The sequence below is a fragment of the Apodemus sylvaticus genome, chromosome 13, assembly GCF_947179515.1.
Source record: "Apodemus sylvaticus chromosome 13, mApoSyl1.1, whole genome shotgun sequence".
Lineage (NCBI taxonomy): Eukaryota > Metazoa > Chordata > Mammalia > Rodentia > Muridae > Apodemus > Apodemus sylvaticus.
In genome coordinates, this window is record NC_067484.1 from 16,672,432 (window position 1) to 16,692,914 (window position 20,483).

The 20,483-nt window shown below is 43.9% G+C and overlaps 1 protein-coding gene across 1 annotated transcript in view; it reads right to left on the reverse strand.

Moving 5' to 3' along the window:
- Positions 1–9,472: 9,472 nt before the first annotated feature.
- The window catches only part of Pard6g (par-6 family cell polarity regulator gamma), a 72,789-nt gene continuing 61,778 nt past the window's right edge, over positions 9,473–20,483 (reverse strand). Inside the window, exon 3 of the mRNA XM_052201494.1 lies at positions 9,473–12,126. Coding sequence (XP_052057454.1) covers positions 11,273–12,126 — 854 coding nt within the window. The 3' untranslated portion in view covers positions 9,473–11,272. The remainder of the gene's footprint in view (positions 12,127–20,483) is intronic.

Consider the following 20,483-nt stretch of genomic DNA (forward strand, 5'->3'; position numbering starts at 1 on the left):
CTTTAGAATAAACTGAAAGCACCGAGGTGCTTCCTTCCTCGGGACTGCTTGTAACCTAGAAGGAAGGACCCGTGATCGACATGCTCTTGATTTAGACACGGCTTGAGGTGGAATGCGGGTTTCAGACATAAGTTGACAGACCAGAAGCTCTACCTGTGGTTAGAGTCACTTGGGGTAGATGTGATAAGAGTTAAGTGTTCAGATGAAGGGGGTGGTGAATCAATTTTCACAGTCCTATGGATGCCAAATCTTACTTTCTGTTTTCCTTCCCTACATGGTAAGACATACTGTAAAGCCACCACGATTGGTAATGAGGAAGAGCCAGCTGTGGACTAAATCATCCCTCTGGGTGATGTGCAGCCAGCAGGGGCTTGGCCCACCTTCAGCATAGGAGGGTTTGGTGGCCTCCAGGAAGCACTGCAGTGTTGCTATATAGTAGTTTTAAAATATAGTACTTGCATGTGATTACTAAAATGGATTTTGAGGCAGTTATCTGTGACTATTGGTATACTCTGTTGTAAATTCAGAGCTTGTTGGACTTTTTTTTTTTTTTTTAATTTTCAGAGTGTCTATTTTTGAATTAAAATTTGTTAAACCTTTGAAAATAGAACTGTTCAATTCTTGTAGCATTAAAACATGACTATGAGTCAAGCAGGGTGGTGTCTACTTGTCTGAGCTTCTCCAGAGCCAGGAGGCTTCGTGTGCCTGACAGGTGTGTTACGTGTCACCCTTGAGTCCTACCACATCCTTTCGTGCTGATGTTGCTCTGCAACTTGTGTTTTACAGAGGCAGAAGCTAAGATCATATAAGCAGCTGGTCTAGTCTGCTCAGGATTTGAGGATTTGATTTCCCTGGATTTGTGCTGAAACTAGAGCATCAAGGACAAGTTTGTCATTCTCTTAAACCTGAGTTTCTTTGCTCAGGTTGGGCATGAGCCTCACTGTCTTTAGGCTTCTATGCAGCTCTTCTAAATGTCAAGTTACATAAAACACGCTGACGTGAGACATCTTCCTGAGCACACAAACCAATCGGGAGACAGTTCTAGAGTATTTACTGTGTGTAGACCCCCTCTAAATCTGGGTACCTAATGAGTGAAAGGAAGGCCTGGCTCAGTTAGCATAGCAGGACACACAAGGCCCTTCCACTCGGGCATTCCCAGCTGCACTTTGCTATTCAATGGGAAAGCTTCCACTAGTGAAATGCTAGAACTGCCCCACTGTTGCCACTTCATGCCTGTTTTCCTCTTACACTGGCCAGTGTGTATTGGTTCTTGGCCCTTTTCTAACAGGGCTTCACTGTTGGCCTGTGCTACTGTTCTGCCTACTTAAAGCCTTAGCTTCTCAGGAGTAGTGGAAGTAGAAGACGGCAGCCTCAGAACTATTGTGGTTCCTGAGAACTGTGGTGATTTATTAGTCTCTACTACCTATTCTGACTACAAGCTTAAATACCCTCGGGCTAGAGGGTCTTGTTGGAAAGTGAAGTTTTGTTTTTTTGGGACAGGGTTTCTATGTAGCCCTGGCTGTCCTGGGACTTGCTCTGTAGACCAGGATGGCCTCGAATACACAGATCCTCCTGCCTCGTCCTCCCAAGTGCTGAGATTAAAGGCATGCACCATCTGAGCTGTGTGTTTGTCTTTTTTTTTTTAAGGTCTTCCTGAGTAGCCAGACTATTAAACTCATGGAGATCCTGATTCCGACTGCTGGAATTGTGGACTTGTGGCCCACAACAGCTTATTAAGAGTTTAGTTTTATGGCTGGTGAGATTGCTTAGCGGGTAAAAGCACTGATTGCTCTTCTGAAGGTCCTGAGTTCAAATCCCAGCAGCCACATGGTGGCTCACAACCATCCATAATGAGGTCTGATGCCCTCTTCTGGTGTGTCTAAAGACAGCTATAGTGTAAGTACAGTACAGTGTACTTATGTTTAACAAATCTTTAAAAAAAGTTCATTTTTAAAAGAAAGCATTTTGCCACAAAGGTAAATTTTAAAAGCTTAAGTTTGTCGACGTGCTTTTATCATATGATGACATAAATGACTGGGACAGAGTGCAGGGCTTTGAAGTGTATGTAGCAAGTGTCAAGCCACTGCTGATGTCTTTATTCTAAGGGAGAAAAGCCAGGGTGGGTAGCAAGGCAGTTGAGACTTTCGTTACGTTAATCCTAAGGCGGAACTTTTGGCTAAGCCTGGTCTACCTGTTAGAAAGTTGATGCTGTCTCCTAAACTCTGCTGCAGGGTCCTAGTTTTCTGGTATAATATGTCATTGCTGATGTCCTGACTTTGCTCCTAGGGATGGTATAGACCCTTATTTGAAAAGCTATACCCAGGAGTGCACATTTTTTTAGTGATATGCTTACTATTTGTTTACATCAGCTCTACACAGTAGAGATTCTACACAGTATTTCCATTCCCAGTTGCCTTGATTATAAAAGAGGGAAGTTGAGCTACAAATGCCATTGTAGCCAGTGGAGAGTGCTTGAGTGGGAGGTCTTGTTCAGTTCACAGCACTGCCAAGAGCTGAACAACTGAGGCAGTAAAAGTAGACGATGTTGCTACTAAGCCATTACCATGGTTTTGATTTGGTATTTTAAAAACATGTTAAATGGGCTCTTCGCCGGGTAGTGGTGGTACACGCCTTTAATCCCAGCACTTGGGAGCCAGAGGCAGGTGGATTTCTGAGTTTGAGGCCAGCCTGGTCTACACAGAGAAACCCTGTCTCCAAAACCAAAAAAGGCGGGGGGGGGGGCTCTTTATTAACATGATTTTGAGGTCTGTTCTGTTATAAGCTGGAAATCTAGGGAGGTTGTATGGTCTATAAATTCTTAAATCCATTCTATTACAAAGTTCTTTCATGGATCTTTAGCACTGTACCTTATTGTCCTAGAGTCAAAATGCCCACATTGTCTCTGGACTTAATGTAATTGAAACAATCTCCCATATAACTTCAACACTAAGCCGTAGATATACCCACTTGACTCTACTCAGAATCCGAGGGCCCTCCACACCTCTTTTTCACTCTGCTTGTTTTTCTACTACAAAGATTTATGTATGTATGTGAGTACACTGCAGCTGTCTTCAGACACACCAGAAGAGAGGGCATTAGATCCCATTACAGATGTGAGCCGCCATGTGGTTGCTGGGAATTGAACTCAGGACATCTGGAAGAGCAGTTGGTGCTCTTCACCATTGAGTAATATCTCCAGCCTTGTTTTTCTACTTCCAAAACAGCATGTGGTGGTGGTGAGGCATTCCTTGTGTGTCTTTGCAAAAGGTTCTCCATGTAATCACACATGGTTTCCTAGGTACTAGAAGTATACCATGGATCTTAAGTCATTTCCTAAGCAGTTTAACCAACAAACCGCATGCCTATAACAACCACCTTAAAGAGAGATGGACTGGTGCTGTCTACCTTGCTGCCTTAAAGGAGGCTAAAGACCAGATGGCAGGCTCAACTGAGAAAGTGATTATGTGCCTGAAAATGATACAGGAAACATCCCACTTGCCAAGATAAAGCCTACTTTAGTTTAGTCATTCCTTGAACTAATTTGAGATTGTGTGAGAGTTCTGAGACATCTGTCCTGCTTCCTGAGGACTATGTCCTATTGTCTGTCCCAAGATAGTGCTGCACAGGTGAGACCTGTGCTACACTTATATGTGGGAATAAGTTTTAGAATGTAGTTGGGAGTTTTGCTGAACTCGTAAAGTGGTGGTAATAGGTTATCTTAGAAGACCTAACCAGCCCTGGCTAATTGGCTAGTTTTCTCTTACCAGGTATGACCACCCTTCCTGTTAAGAGGACTTTAAGTCTAATTGGACATCTCTTGGTTATTGCCAACATACATGTGCTGCTATTACTTATTTTTAGGGATGCCTTGCTGTGCTGGTTATTGTGATTTATAGGCATCACATCTGAATGGCACTTTTAATTTTTTTTCTCTTTCCCTTGGCAACTTGCATAAAACTTTCTGGTACTGTGGAAGCTAGATCAGAGGAAAGAGGCTTTCTGGTTAGCCTTGAAGCATCTGAGTTGTGTCCTGAGTCCTGGTGTAATAGGGATTTAATCTTCAATCTCTGAGAGGCACCCAAGACAACAGCAATAACCTGTTTTGGGAGTCACTTGGATTACTCTGACCACCATGTTGGATAGAGTTTTATTAGTTTAAGGCTCTTGTGGGGAGCATTGTCATCTCAAGTTGTGCATCTTCATTTAAGGAATGCATATATATTTGTGTATATGTAAATTATATATGTTGTTTATAATTTTAGGTAAATGTAAAATGATCCCTTGAAGTTTTGTCAAACAGCCTTGATGTTGACCCTTCTTTTTCCTCTATTGACTTCTCTCCCCAGTTAGAGCTCCCTTGCCATATTTTTCCATTCCCTTATTTTTATCACTGGTATCCTGCTATTTCCCTCTTAACTGCCCCCTTCCATCCAGGTCCGGTTATACTTTCCTGGTTTCTGCAGCTTCATTTGAAGATTTGGAACTAGGAATTGCATGAGAGCAGACATATGGTGTTGGTCTTTTTGGACTTGGGTTACATTACTCAGTGTAATCTTTTCTAGATCTTTCCATTTAGCTCCGGATTTCATTTTTCTTTATAGCTGAAGTTCTCTCTCTGTCTCTCTCTTTCTGTCTCTCTCTCTGTCTCTCTCTCTGTCTCTCTCTCTGTCTCTCTCTCTCTGGTGTGTGTTACACAGTAATCTGTTGAAGGATATTTAGCTGTTTCTATTTCCTGGCTCCTGTCCTTCGGGCAGCAGTGACCATGGTTGAGCAAGTGTCCATAGAGTAGGGTGATGAGTCCTTTGGCCTGGGCCACATAGGTTTGTTTTTAGATTTCTGAGGATTCTTCATATTGATTTCCAGAGAAGCTGTTTCAGTTTGCTTTCTTACTAGTAAATGTGGCTCCCCTCCCTCCATATCCTCTCCAGCATTTGTTGTTGTTTTAGCCACTCTGGGGTGAAAGGAGATTGTAGAGTTGGTATAGTTTGTATTTCCCCAATTGCTAAGGATAGTGAATACATTTTGAGGTATTTCCTATCCATTTTAACTTTATTCTATTGAGAACTCAAGTTTAGAACAATAGCCCATTTTTAAATTGGGTCATTTGTTTATTGACATTGTGTTTTGAGTCCTTTGTATATAATCATCTAGCAGATATATAGCTGTCAAAGATTCTTTTCTACTATGTGGATTTCTTCAACAAATTATTTCCTTAGCTGTACAGAAACCCACTCATCAACTGCTGGCCTTAATTCCTGGGTATAATAGAGTAAAAAAATCCTTTCATACACCTGTATCTTGTAGGGTATTGCCTATGTTTTCTTCTAGTAGTTTTAGCATTTCAGGTTTAAAATTGAACTCTTTGATTTTCTTATAGTTAATTTTCATGCAGGACGACAGATAATAGATTTAACTACATTCCTATTTTTCCAGTTACATGTGTGTGTACATATATGCATATTTTTTCAGTTATATGTATGAATTCTAGTTTTCCAGTTACATGTATATATGTATATATAAATCTGGAATGGCAGTCCCTCCAGCATTACTATTTTTGCTCAGGATTGCTTTGGTCTTCCCTGGTCTTAATGAATTTTAGGATTCTTTTCCTATTCCTGTGAAGAAGGTTGGCAGGTATTTTGACTGGGATTGCATTAAACCTGTAAATATAAGGTAGGACACAAAACAAACCATTTCAAATTCAGAAAAAGAATTCCTTGCATCTTAGATTGTCAGGTAATAAAACTTAAAATTGCCAGCAAAAAATTCTCAGTAAAGTATATAAACTTGCTCTCCTCTTCTTTGTCCATGCACCTCTCTCTCTCTCTCTCTCTCTCTCTCTCTCTCTCTCTCTCTCTCTCTCTCTCCAACGTCCCCTTCCTCATGGTGACTTCCCTGGACTTGGTTCTTGGAGCAGTAAACCTGCACACTCAAGTGCAGCATCCTTGAATGCAATAGCGGGTTCTTTGAGAAGTAAAATAGACTCTTGGCCCAGCTTAACAAATCAGAGAGACCAAATTAACTGACTTAGGAAGAAACAAGCATTACAGCAGACACCAAGAAATTCAGAATATTGTAAGATAATACATAAAAAACTTCTACTCCATTTCATTGGAAAAATCTAAAAGAAATGGATGAATTTCTAGGTTCAGACTACCAAAGTCAAGCCAAGAAGAGATCAAAACTAAACAGATCCAAATAAATGAGACTGAAATAGTACTAGAAAGCCTTCTGATTAAAAAAGCCTAGGGCCAGATGTATTCACAGCAGAATCCTACCAGAAACTCTAGATTTAATTTTTATTAATTAAAAAGAAAAGGAAGGTGGGTAGTAGTGGTGCAGGCCCTTGATCCCAGCATTTGGGAGGCAAAGGCAGGCAGATTTCTGAGTTTAAGGCCAGCCTGGTCTACAGAGTGAGTTCCAGAATAGCCAAGGCTACACAGAGAAACCCTGTCTTCAAAAACCAAAAACAACAACCAAAAAAAAAAAAAAAAAAAAAAAAAAAAAAAAAAAGGAAAGGAAGAGACCACTCCTAAGCTCATTCCACAAAGCCAGTATTACTCAAATATCTAAAACAGAACAAATATCCAAAACAACAAAAGAACAAATGAACAAAATTACATTCTGATATCCCTGATGACTACAGATGCAAAAATCCTCAGTAAAATACAGTGAATGGAAAACTGGTATAAATCAAAATGGTGATCTGCTGTGAGTTGGATTTATTCCAGAAACCAGGGATACTTAAGCTGACTTAAGCCAATAAGTCATATAGAGAAAGAGGAAAGTCACATGGTCACCGCAATAGCTATAGAAAAAGACTTTGACAAACTCTATTGTGCTTTCATTATAAAAATCCTAGAAAGAGGAGGGCTAGAGGGAATGTACCTCAACATAATAAAAGGTATATAAGACAAACCCACAACCAGTTTATCATAAGTCATGATACTGGAGACCCATTAAAGTCAGGAATGAGACAGGGTTGTTCATTATTTCCACTGCCTTTCAATATAGTGCTCAAAAAACTAGCTGGAGCAAAAAGGCAATTAAAAAGATACAAATAGGAAGTCATTATTCCTAGGTGCAGATGCTGTACAAAAGAAATCTCAAAATTATACCAGAAAACTTGTAGAAATGATTTCAGCAATCGTTTCTGGGAAGTGGCAGGATACAAGATCAACTTAGAAAAATAGGAGTATCCTTTGAGAAAGATCTGAACACACTGCAAACACACAGGGACACACTTCATTTCCAACACCTTCAGACACAGGGATGCTTCATTTCCAACACCTTCAGATACAGGGATGCTTCATTTCCAACACCTTCAAGTACAGTAAAATATCTTAGAAGAAACCTATCCAAGAAGGTGGGAAGACCTCTATAATGAACATTTAATTTCATTATATGAAGAAGCCGGCGGTGGTGGTACACGCCTTTAATACCAGCACTTGGGAGACAGAGGCAGGTGGATTTCTGAGTTTGAGGCCAGCCTGGTCTACAGAGCAAGTTCCAGGCCAGCCAGGGCTACACAGAGAAACCCTGTCTCGAAGAAAAAAAAAAAAAAAAAAAACAACCAAAAAAAATAAATTAAAGATCAAGAAAGACACTAAAAATTGAAAGACATGAAGAAAAAGACATTCTATGTTTACAGAACAGTAGAATTAATATTGTGAAAATGAACATTCTACCAATTTAAATTTTCAAAAACAAACACTCTGTTAGTGATGTTCTTGAATATAGTGGGGAAAATTTGTAAGCAAGTGATCAGGATCGTATACTAATCTTCACAAGAAAACAGGTGGGTACCACTGATAAACCGTTCTCATCCATTTTGATAACTGAAGTTCTAGAAACTGCAAATGTTAGATTTGTATTGTCAGCAGACCTTCATTTCTTAGTTGTATAGATGGCCCTAGAGTGGTTTCACGTAAAACCAGAAATGCTAAACAACCCACCAAACTGATTTGCTGGAAGATCAGCTTCCTGGCAGCATCTATACTTTGGGTTCATGACCTGATGCTGCGATGGTTTGAATGAGAATGGCGGTTTGCTGGCTTCTATGTTTGAATGTATGGTCCCCAGTCAGTGGAACTGTGGGAGAGGGACCAGAAGGTGTGGACTTGTAGTAGTGTCACTGGAAGTGAGTTCTGAGGTTTCAACCCCCCCCCCCCCCCCATGCCAGCCCCAGTTTCTGCTGCCTGTCGATCAGGATTAAGGCTCTCAGCTACTGGAGAGTACCTGTCTGCTTCCAGCCAGGATCCGGGATTAACGCTCCGAAAGTCAGCAAGCCCCAGTTAAATGTTTGCTTTTGCCCGTATCATGGTCTCTCTTCACGGCAATGGAACAACAATAAGACAGATGCTTAGATGAGGTAATGTGGCCTTGGTTCCCACACAAGTGCCCGTACTTCACAATACAGGATGTGAATGGCTGTGAAACTCAACTTGAGAAAGTTGTGATCAAGTGTTGTCAAGTACCTGACAACTCCACTGCATCAGACTGCTAGGCACCAACTGTGCAGAGCTTGAGTTTTCCTGAGTCTGATTTGGGAAGGTTGTAGTTCATGATTACCATAAAGATAAATACTGTGAACAACAACAACAAAAAAACCAAAGCAAAAACAACAAAAAAGCAAAAAACAAAACAAAACAAACAAACAAACAAACAAACAAAAAACCAACCTGGTGCTCTTCCTTTTCCAGCATGCGTGTGCTTCCTCTGGGATTACCTGTGCTTGGAGGCAGCAGGATACTTGAGACTTGAATGAACTCCGAGGACAGTGTTAGTTTTGGTAATGTCATAATGCTAGTGTTAGGGAAAACTGCAAACAAGGGTAAATGTAGAGCAAGTTTTGTAAAGACTCCGGAAAACTTCAAAAGAATATTCTGAATTATCTGAGTGTAGGTCTATTTTTCTTATATATAAAATAGTAGTAAAAACACATAAGGAATGTGCAGGGAAGGGTTAAGTGGAACAGTTATGGCATGTTAGGCTTTGAGAATGCCAACCAGTCCTTTCTGTGTGCTCACATCATCCTGCCACTGCATGAAAACGCTTCCCTTATTCTAAACACAACTCTGGTGCATGTGGGGTTTGAATGAGAACAGGCCCTATAGGCTCATATATTTGAATGCTTGGTCTTGGTTGGTAGAAAGGTTTGGGAAGGACTGGGAGGAGTGACCTGTTGGTAGTGGGTCAGTGCAGATAGGCCTTTGGCTTCAAAAGCCCACAGCATTCCCAGTGAGCCCTCTTCACCAGCACCAGCCTTGGCTTGGGAGTCAGCTGTTTTAGTTCTCAGCTACTGCTCCCGCACTGTGTCTGCCTGCCCACTGCCGTGCTTCCTGCCATGCTGGTCATGGGCTGTCTCTGAAACTGAAGTCAAGCCCCCAGTTAAATGCGTTCTTTTATAAGTTCCTTATCTCTTCACGTCAATAGAACAGTAACAGAGGTAGAGGTATATGAATAACACACATGAGCTCGAAAAGTTTTTTATTCTGATATATAAAACAAAAAATTAATATATAATGACAGATATTTTGAAAGAAGAAATTAAACAGTAGGAGTAGAGTTCTGTTTAGAAAAATACTCTCAGGCATCTGCTAAACGCGTGTAATTCCTCACAGTCAACAGCTCACAAAGGTTGGCCCTCTTAAAAAAATTCTTTTGGAACAAGCCAATATACCAAGTGACAGTGTAGCCAAGAACAATCCTTGTAGCAACTAAACATCGGTTTTTTGGTTCTGTAATATTTGTCTTAGTAAAATACATTCCAGATTGTTGCAGCAACATGGAACAAAACAGTCGCTTTTAGCAATTTGGAAACCATGAGTCTGGATGCCTGGTTCTTCACCGAGACCCACAGAGCATCGTGCTCTTCTTGTGTTGAGTCTGCTCGGTACATAACTGAGAAACAGGCACGGGCCAAGGAAACAATCCTCCACCAAAGCCACTCCTGCTCAGTGAATAGTTCCACAAAGGAAAAAAGGATCTGACTGGACGAATTCTGGACAAAGGACAAAGCTGAGATGCAGTCTGTCTATCTGGCGCTCATGAAGTCAGGACAGTTGTGTGTCTTACCAGCAGGTGACGCTAGAACATAAGGGCAGCAGCTGGGGCACGCGACCTGGAAGCCGAAGATGCTTTAAACCTTTATTTACATGAAGGATTCACTTGGTCAGTTTGTTTTCAGTTAATGAATGTGATATTCTCTCCCAACACTGTATCCGAACAGAAAAATACAATTCATATACAATTTAATTGGGTCACACATTAATAACCCTCCAAGAAGGTTAAAGAAAAGTGATCTGTCAAAACTATTAAGTTCCGCGTGACTTGTTCTAGTTAAAATAATTCCTGCCGTTGATCACTATTCTAGGAACAGGCATTAACATGCTCTAATCTCTTATAAAAATAACTGGCTGTTTCAAAAGCAAAGCTAACATGCATATCCACCCCACTGCTGTGGGCCTTTAGAGGTATGAGACTCTTAAAACTGCCCTGGTTAGCCAGCTCAGAGCAGGCGCGGATAGAACAGCTGGCGTTTAATCTCATGTGCTACTACCGGCCTGTAGTTTCTGGGTTCCTAGATTCACTTTACGCTGACAGCAGTGACTTCCTGCCTGTCTTGGCTGGGGCAGCTCCACAGATGCAGGGCACTGTAGTCCCAGCGATTCCTGAGTAGAGGCCAGAGGACTTTCTGAGCATAAACAGCATGGAAACAGACTTTCTGTGATGGCGCCCAGCCTTGGTTCCTATTTTCCCATCACAGCCACACTGGGTCAGTGGAACACTCAGGCATCACAAGATATTTTTACATGGACTGGTTAAAAACATGAATTTTACTATTTTTATAAAGTTATCTATAAAGCTTCATTTTAAAAACAAGTATTTAAGAAATGTTAAAAACACTTTCTGCACTTTTGTGTTTTGTTTCACCCTGCAAAGGATCTGGACATGCACTGAGGCCTGGCCCAGGTAATTTGCAGTTGTGCTTATTTTAAGTTCTGTGGAAAAACCCTATAAAAATAGTATTCTTGTTCAAAAGTTTAAATAAAGAATAAGGTTGTAGGAATGATGACAAAAAAAAAAAGAAAAGAAAAGACGAAGTACACAATTATTTTTCTTATTTTAAGATTGACATAAACATGTAAAGCGTTTGTTTCCCTTTGGAGCCACTATCCATCTAATAGCTACATGCTATGTAATACTTGCCACTGTGGGCCTTGGTAGCACAGTCTGTCTTGGACTTGAGCCTGCCCAAGTGGCTCGAGCCCTAGAGTGTAATGGCTGGCCCGTGTTCCTCCACCCCTCCTTGGGGGAGGACCAGGCTGTGTCGGGGGTCTGCTTTCAAGGAGCTGAGAAATCTGTGGACACTACCATTGCTCTCCCTCCCAGAGCCATGCAGGCCCATGTCCCCTCTGTGTAGCCTGTGAGCCAGGCTGCTGCCATTGGCCCTTGACAGGCTGCCTGGAGGTACAGCCTGGGTCTTGGGAATGTGTTGAGGTTCCAGAGCCCCTTCGATAACGATGTCGGCTTCCTCATCACTCTCCATCTCTTCAGCATTCTGCAGGCCGTGGGCACCGGGCAGGCTGTGGTGACTGGTGGTGCTGTCTGTGGACTGGACAGAGCTGCCGGACGTGCGGCTGCTGCGGACCACATTGTTCCTTTGGTTGGCCGGCTTGACAGTGACGATGAGGTTGTGGCTGTTGGCTATCATCATGTCTGTGACTTGATCCAATGTCTTTCCGGCTACCTCAATCCCATTCACCTCGAGGACTTCATCATTCACGGCCAGTAGCCCAGTGCTCTCTGCAAGGCCCCCAGGCACCATTCGAGAAATGAAGATACCTGGAACTTTTTCTAGCCCGTGGGGCGTCACACGCACGCTGGTGCCATCTCGGATGTAGAAGCCCAGTGGCTTTTCACAGCCATGTCTGTAGAGCCTCACTCGTCGGTGTGTCTCAGGGAGGATGTCCACATCGATGATGGATGACACCGGACGGAAGTCATGCGGCATGCTGATGTTGAGGTGGGTACGCCGACGCAGACCCTCATCCCTCAGGGTCACCAGCACCTTTTTCTTCCTCGACAGAGTACCTGCTCCAAAGCTGTAATGGTCTGCCTCTTCTGAAACAGTCCAGAGAGAGTAAAGTGAGAGGTGTATGTCATACACAACAAAAGAACACACGTATCCCTGTGGTGCCAAGAAGCCTGTGTCTGCTCTCCTCAGAAATGCCAGCTTTCTGCTTTGCATCTACCACCCCAAGTCTGAATCTTGGAAGAACTACTATATCTGGGACTTTGACGTACAGAAAACACTGGGGTGACTTGGAGTTACTCACTTCCCAGAGGTACCACCAAATTGGCCCATAGGTAATGAAACAAAAGGACTTAGAAGGTTAAGAGGTGGAATGAAGAGCCAAAATGAAGAGAAACAGCAAAAGAAAAAAGGGTTAAACATCTGAAGGCTGGCAAAACAGAAAACATGGGTTCAGGCACAGCTGCAGGACGCCTCACAAGCCACACGGCTGGACTGGGGGCTTCTTCAGCATATCCAACCAAGTCCCTATAGGACTCCTGTCTCATCTTCCTGCAGAGGACGAGCTGTCTCAGGCTAGTTTCTACGAAGACACTCTCTACTCTTTTCTGTGTAAGCGCCATGGTGTGAACACTCAGGGGCCCAAGGAGGAGTTTCTTAGGGAATTAGGTTTTTGTTTTGTTTTGTTGCTAATTTCTGATCAGTGGCTGATGAGGTGTGACACAGCACCTTGCACAAGTAGGGTGACAGGCCACTGCAAGATAAGACAGGTTTGGATGACTTAACTGGATGAGGCTGTGCTGAATAGCCTGGTCAAAAGTGCAGTTTTAAGAAAGTAAAAGGGAGTAGACTGGTGTTTGGAAACGCTGAAGAGAACATTTTCTCAGGTTAGAAAAACATACATTTGTTTTTATATTAAGCCTTTTATTTTTGACATATGAGGCTATAGAAGAAAGCACATCTGGACTCTGATCAAAGGCCTCGATCTCCATGGCTGGCCTCCCAGGATACAGAAGTGTCTATGTTCTGCATACTGGACTTGTGGCATCTGCACATCATGGTGTCCTCCTCTGCATGGACTTGGGGTGGTATGATGCCTTCCTTTGCCAACAAAAACGCAACTGGAAAACCGTTCCTCTTTCCAACGCCCCTGTGTTCAAAGGCTGATCATTTCTTAGACCCATGCCTTTATAAGCAGGACACTGAGCGGTAGCCCCCAGTGCTCTTTCAACAGCCCTCATGCTTATATTGGCTGCCTTCACTTGCCTGACTGCAAAAGACAAAAGACTGATTAAATAAAAAGAACCAGGTCACAGGCAGGGATGGCTGGATAAGAGAAACGAGTAAGAGACCAAACTGGAAGCAGCTTGCGAGCTGGCAAGACCGAGCTCTCAACACCCAGGAAACTTCATCATTCATCTTAGAAGAAGGCTAGCGGGAAAGTTCAAAAGCTTGACATGGAGAAGAAACTCGAAGCCAAGAGGGCTAGCGCTAGGGCAGGGCCAAGTTGGACTACCTCTAGGTTGCAAAGCCCAGCAAAGAGAAGTCCCACTGCGGCTGAGCCCTTTCGCAGGGAGACATCCCCATCAGGTAGTGTTCTGACAGCCACATGCAAGAAGCAGCACTTGCCTGCTCAGTTCAGGGCTGGGAAGAAAAGGCTCCTGCTAAGGTCACATACTAGTTGGCAACAAGAATGGTGGCACCTTCATGGTTAAGCTTCAAAATAACTTCCTACACTATCCATAGACTCATGCCTGAAGCTAGAAGCATGACCGCCCTGCAGTTAGCACGTGGGATCGCTGTGCTTGAATTGACCTCCTCCGGGGAGACCCTAATGCATCATTCACTGAGCCAGAACCTGGGGTGGGCTTCTGGATGCAGCCAAACAATGGTTTGCAGTGTGCAACTCAACTCCGTGCCTCAGCTTAGTTCCTCTGTATAGAACACACCAGAAGCCCATCACAAGTCCCACAAACTCCAGATCACCCGACCCTACACTGACACAGTATCTATCAAGCAGCAGCAGCTATGGAGGCCAGGAGGATGAGACCTGGGTCTCGGGAAAGAGGTGGCAGCATGCAGGGCAAGGTGAGTGGACAGGGCTGGTGACTTGCAAATTCTGCCAACCGTATAGCGGGTCCTCAGCCCACAGCTCCACGTGGCCTGCTGCTGCTGTAACACATGGGACTTGATCCTGAATCTGTGTTCTAAATTTCTTACCAAGAACTTAGATGGATATATTTTATTGGTCTTTTGAAAAATTATCTATTAAAGGTGGGATTTTTGGCTCTCCTGAGAAGTGGGGCCTGGGGTACAATACATTTATTCTTATGTTAGAGACCCTGTAATTATAAGCAGTAAGACTCAACAAGCCAGGTTGCCTAACTTGGCTTTTATGGTGTTGGCTAGCCCCTAGTGCTGAGCCCTAGTTTCTCTGGCCTTAACCCATGTTTATTCAACTACGCATCAGGAGGTGTTCCAGCAGAGTTCAAGGCTCTAGCTGGGCAGCTTTTCCCATTGGTGTTCCTCATGTTGACTAACAGAACCTCTCACTTTTTAGCATAAGACACTGGTCCTCAGAAACAGCAAGAGGGAACAAGTGGGACCTTAGAAACTTACGGGGCCATGCTCCACTGTGTTCCCAAGACCATGTGTGAGATATGTGTGCTGTCCTAGTCAGGGTTTCTACTCCTGTGCAAACATCATGACCAAGAAGCAAGTTGGGGAGGAAAGGATTTATTCAGCTTACACTTCCACACAGCTGTTTATTACCAAAGGAAGTCAGGACTGGAACTCAAGCAGGTCAGGAAGCAGGAGCTGATACAGAGGTCATGGAGGGATGTTGCTTACTGGCTTGCTTCCCCTGGCTTGCTCAGCCTGCTCTCTTATAGAACCCAAGACTACCAGCCCAGAGATGGCACCACCCACAAGGGCCCCTCCCCCCCTTGGTCACTAATTGAGAAAATGCCCCACAGCTGGGTCTCATGGAGACACTTCCCCAATTGAAGCTCCTTTCTCTGTGATAACTCCAGCCTGTGTCAAGTTGGCACACAAAACCAGGCAGTACATGTGCCAAATGCACGTGAAGGGCGGAGGCCAGGGCTCAGCTCTGAATGTGGCATCTGATGAGGTCAGGCACATCCAGAGTGGTCCGGCTCTAGATCACACATCTCAGGACAGAAGCTTAGAGCTGGTGTTACCCAGGAGTCCAGGGAAGAGGCTCTTCCCAGGGTGGAGCAGGTGCCCCCATGGCTCCCTGGTTTATCCACACTGACCTCCCTGGGGCCAGTTCTGTGGATGGTGGCTTGTCTCAGGTGCTCTCATGACACTGTTTGTGGGGAATGTGACTCTGGAGGACGCGTGCCCCAGTGGAATGATCGGGGCTCGTGGAGCAGGACTTGTGCTCTCCCCATGTAGTGCTTCTTAATGGGTGACCAGCTTCCGAGGGCCAGAGCTCTAGTCCGTGTCTAGTACTAAGGAGGGAGGAGGGGCTGTGCTCCAGCTTGTAGCTTCATCCTGAGAACCTTGGAGTTGGAAAGTCAGAGACTCTGTCTATCTCTGACAAATAGCTCTGTGAGGAAGGGAGGGCGGGCTGGCTTGTAGACGGCTAGACTTAAGAGTGAAGTGTTTTGGGGGAAACAGGCAGGTGCCACAGAAGATGAAACAGTACTTTCTGAACTCGGGAAATGGGTCCACTGTAGACTAACCTGGAGATGGGTCCACTGTAGACTAACCTGGAGATGGGTCCACTGTAGACTAACCTGGGAATGGGTCCACTGTAGACTAACCTGGGAATGTGTCCACTGTAGACTAACCTGGGATTGGGTCCACTGTAGACTAACCTGGGAATGGGTCCACTGTAGACTAACCTGGGAATGGGTCCACTGTACACTAACCTGTAGCTGGGTCCACTGTAGACTAACCTGGGAATGGGTCCACTGTAGACTAACCTGGGATTGGGTCCACTGTAGACTAACCTGGGAATGGGTCCACTGTAGACTAACCTGGGAATGGGTCCACTGTAGACTAACCTGGGAATGTGTCCACTGTAGACTAACCTGGGAATGGGTCCACTGTAGACTAACCTGGAGATGGGTCCACTGTAGACTAACCTGGGAATGGGTCCACTGTAGACTAACCTGGGAATGGGTCTACTGTAGACTAACCTGGAGATGGGTCCACTGTAGACTAACCTGGAGATGGGTCCACTGTAGACTAACCTGGACTGTCTTTCCCAGCAGCAAGGCGAGTAGCAGCCCAGACTTGCATGCAGGAGTTCCAGACAGTGATGTGTTTCTATCTCTTGTTAAATATAAACCATCACACATGGATTTTATTTATAAAAAATCCCAAACTCTCCTAAAAACAAAAATTGTTCTAAAGAATGGCCCATTCCTGAAATCCCAACACTGGTTTCTGAAATAAATACCTTTTAAAAGAGAAAAATTGTCACAGCTTCACCAAGCAATATGGTAAACTCTATTTTCTATGAGTGAACAATGACAAGAATTTCATTTTTTGAGCTGAATATATCTCGTCTTGTTTTCTCTCATATTTTCTTCCTCTCCCTCCCTCCTTCCTAACTTCTGTTTCAAGATGTCCAATAATTTAACCCTGTAAAACTCTGGTGAACACAGGTCTTTAAAAAGATTTTAAAAGAGATATTTAGTTACAGACAATCTCTTATAGCATATATGTATTTGGCATAGTTAAACTGTCCCTAACCCTGAGCAAAGCCTTTTCTTGGCGAGGAGGACTCTGCCTCTGTCAGAGGTCTGTGGGGCTGTGCTTCTAGACCAAGCCTGTTTACTGGACTTTGGCAAAGGACAGGAACACAAAGATGTCCCATCCTTGTGTGCTGGTTTCTTCTAGGAATGCAGGTGTTTGCTTCCGGGACTGGGCAAATCCACAGCTCGGTGTGACACTGGATCTGCTGAGCATAAAGACCCTTTGGAATTTTCCTTTAGGTATTTTGGATGGAGATTGGAACCAGCATCAAAGTCTACTTCAAATTACTGCTGTGTATCATGGCTACAGACAGAAACCTCAAGAGAAGGTGACTCACCGATGCCAGGTCTGACATCAGATGGTAGTGAGGTCCCAGCTCTGGCCGTGAGCCACCCACAACCTGCTCTATGAAACCCAGTTAGCCAGCCTGTGGCAGCGTGGCTGCCCCGGGCAGCGTTCTTCTCCGTGAGCAGCTGCTGAGGATTACACTACCTTTTGGCTCACAAGGAGACTCACCTGACCACTTCAGCCTCCACTGCTCTGGGACTCTTGGCTTCATCAGACAGAAAAATGTCTGGAATCACCAATCATCCTGTCCTAGGCCCTGGAGCACCTGCATGTTGGAACAGGCTGTTTCTAAGCCATGGGGAGCTTCAGGCCAGGACCCAGGCTCTGGAGCTGCTGTCTTAGTTTCACCATGGCGAGCAGGACCATCTGCTTCACGACCTCTGCTCTCAGCAGAGGTCCATGCTCACAGGGTCACGTACTTCTGGGATGCTTTCCAATGCTTCCTTGCTGTGGACAGTCACATCCCTGGTATTCCCATCCCCAGAGAAAACATAAATAGAAGAACACAGTTTCTCATCATCCATGAGGAGCAACAGGCAGTCCAGGCAGGTACACTGTGATCTCTACACATCCTGGGGACCTTCCCTCTGAACAGGGTGTGACATCAGTTCTGCTCTTTGTTCTGCTAAGTCTCCCAGAGAGCAGCAGCCTGAACATGTGTCTGCATGTCCACGAGACTGGGAATACCAACAGTCCACACGGAAGAACAAGCAAGGAAGGGTCTTTGTGTCCTTTTATGAGCTCTGAGCACAGATACTCATTCAAGGATGACCTTGTAGGTGGGTCAGAGTGACAGCTATGACATAGCTTGCACATGACAAGTGTGTGTGAGCAAGCTGGTGGATGTCCAGCACAAAACAGACTGATGGGGGCTTTGCTATATGATGGATGGCACTATAGGCAGAACTGTCTGACTGCAGCTCTAACCAGGAGGTGCTGAAAAAGCAGCTGTGGAGAGATCTTGAGGAAGAGGGTGAGGAAACCTGCCTCACCTGTCTTGCCTAACGCTCTTGACCATGTTCCTAGGCCCATAAGGCATTTAGGATAGCCCTTGCTTGGAAGGGCTTGCATCTCCTACAACTGCTTGTCCTAGTGGCAGCTGTTTTAGATGGCATAATTAATTTGAATTTAAGTTAAAGACCTTTGAGGCAGGGTCTTACTATGTAGCCCTGGCTGGCCTTGAACTCACAGAGGTTTGCCTATCTCTGCCTCTGAGTGCTAAGATTAAAGGTGTGTATCACTGACCTGGAGCTGATCCTGTGCCACAGCTCTCCATACCCAAATACCACCGGAAGAGAGCTACTCTCCCAGGAGTGCTTACATGCCTCTGAGTACAGGTAAGACCACCACTTCTGCTCAAATTCCTGGCCCAAGAGGGACCCGTCTAGAGCCATCAGGACCCAGGAACCACGAAACAGCCTGGGACAGGATCCTTTTGGTTTGTGTCTGCACTCTAGAGCTGACCCTGTGCCATAGTTCTCCATACCCAATTTCCTCCCAGAGAGAACTGGTATCACAGGAGTACTGACACAGGCTTGCAGGAGGGGCAAACCACAGTCAGAGACAGCAAGACCAGCTAACACCAGAGATAACCAGATGGTGAGAGGCAAGAGAATATAAGCAACAGAAACCAAGGCTACTTGGCATCATCAGAACCCAGTTCTCACACCACAGTGAGCCCTGTATACTCCAACAAACAAGAAAAGCAGGACTCTGACTTAAAATCACATCTCATAATGATGTTAGGGGACTTTAAGAAGGATATAAATAAGTCCCTTAAAGAAATACAGGAGAACACAGGCGAACAGGTAGAAGCCCTTAAAGAGGAAACACAAATCCCTTAAAGAATTACAGGAAAATACAACCAAACAGGTGAAGGAATTGAATAAAACCATCCAGGAGCTAAAAGTGGAAATAGAAACAAAAGAAATCACAAAGGGAGACAACTCTGGAGATAGAAAACCTAGGAAAGAGATCAAGAGTCATAGATGAAAGCATCACCAACAGAATACAAGAGATAGAAGAGTGAATCTCAGGTGCAGAAGATACCATAGAAAACATTGACACAACAGTCAAAGAAAATGCAAAATGCAAAAAGCTCCTAACCCAAAACATCCAGGAAACCCAGAACACAATGAGAAGACCAAACCTAAGGATAATAGGTGTAGAAGAGAGTGAAGATTCCCAACTTAAAGGGCCAGTAAATATCTTCCACAAAATTATAGAAGAAAACTTCCCTAACCTAAATTAAGAGATGCCCATGAACATACAAGAAGCCTACAGAACTCCAAACAGATTGGATAGAAAAGAAATTCCTCCCATCACATACCAGTCAAAACACCAAATGTACAAAACAAAGAATATTAAAAGCAGTAAGGGAAAAGGTCAAGTAACATATAAAGGCAGACCTATCAGAATTACACCAGACTTCTCACCAGAGACGATGAAAGCTAGAAGATCGTGGGCAGACCTCATACAGACCCTAAGAGAACACAAATGTCAGCCCAGGCTACTATACCCAGCAAAACTCTCAATTACCATAGATGGAGAAACCAAGATATTCCATGAAAAAACCAAAACCACACAATATCTTTCCAAAAATTGAGCCCTACAAAGGATAATAGATGGAAAATGCCAACACAAGGAAGGAAACCACACTCTAGAAAAAGCAAGAAAGTAATCTTTCAACAAATCCAAAAGAAGATAGCCACACATTTTGTTGTTCTTTAAGATACTTTGAAAGAAGTAGTCCCATAAGATCACAGTCAACCTAAGAAAGGTCAAAAATGGTGTCAAAAAACTAAGGATTTCCTTAGTTATACTCATAAGGAAAGTGACATAGCAAGTCTGCACTGTGGAGCTTGCTCTGCAGTTAGATCCCAAATCTTGTTTGTCAGTAAGCCTGTGCACTTGGCTCCCATGGTTACTGGCAGTGGCTATGCACTTTAAATAAAGACAGTAATATATTCACCCTGGGACCATTGTAGTTTTAAAAGAATCAAAGATGAAATCTTCTCATTTATAGAGAGTATTTATTGATGCCTTAAAGTTTTCAAAAAAAAAAAAAAGGTGTGTACCACCAACATGCTCAGCACTGTGTTTTCAGAGTGGTGCACACACTGAATTACACTTGCTTCATCACAACGTGGGATAAAGGTACTGATCTATGTTGGCGTTTCTGTGTGTGTGTCTCGCATAGTAGGTACTTTTTCATTAAATGTTTAGATTGGGAATATTTGTTTAGTCAATACTCCATTTTGAATTACTTTTAATGGCCAGATAAGATTCCAATGTATGGATTCCCTGCATTTTTTAACCCACCCTCTTGTCAGACATTTAGATACATTTCAGTTTGACCCAACAGAGGATG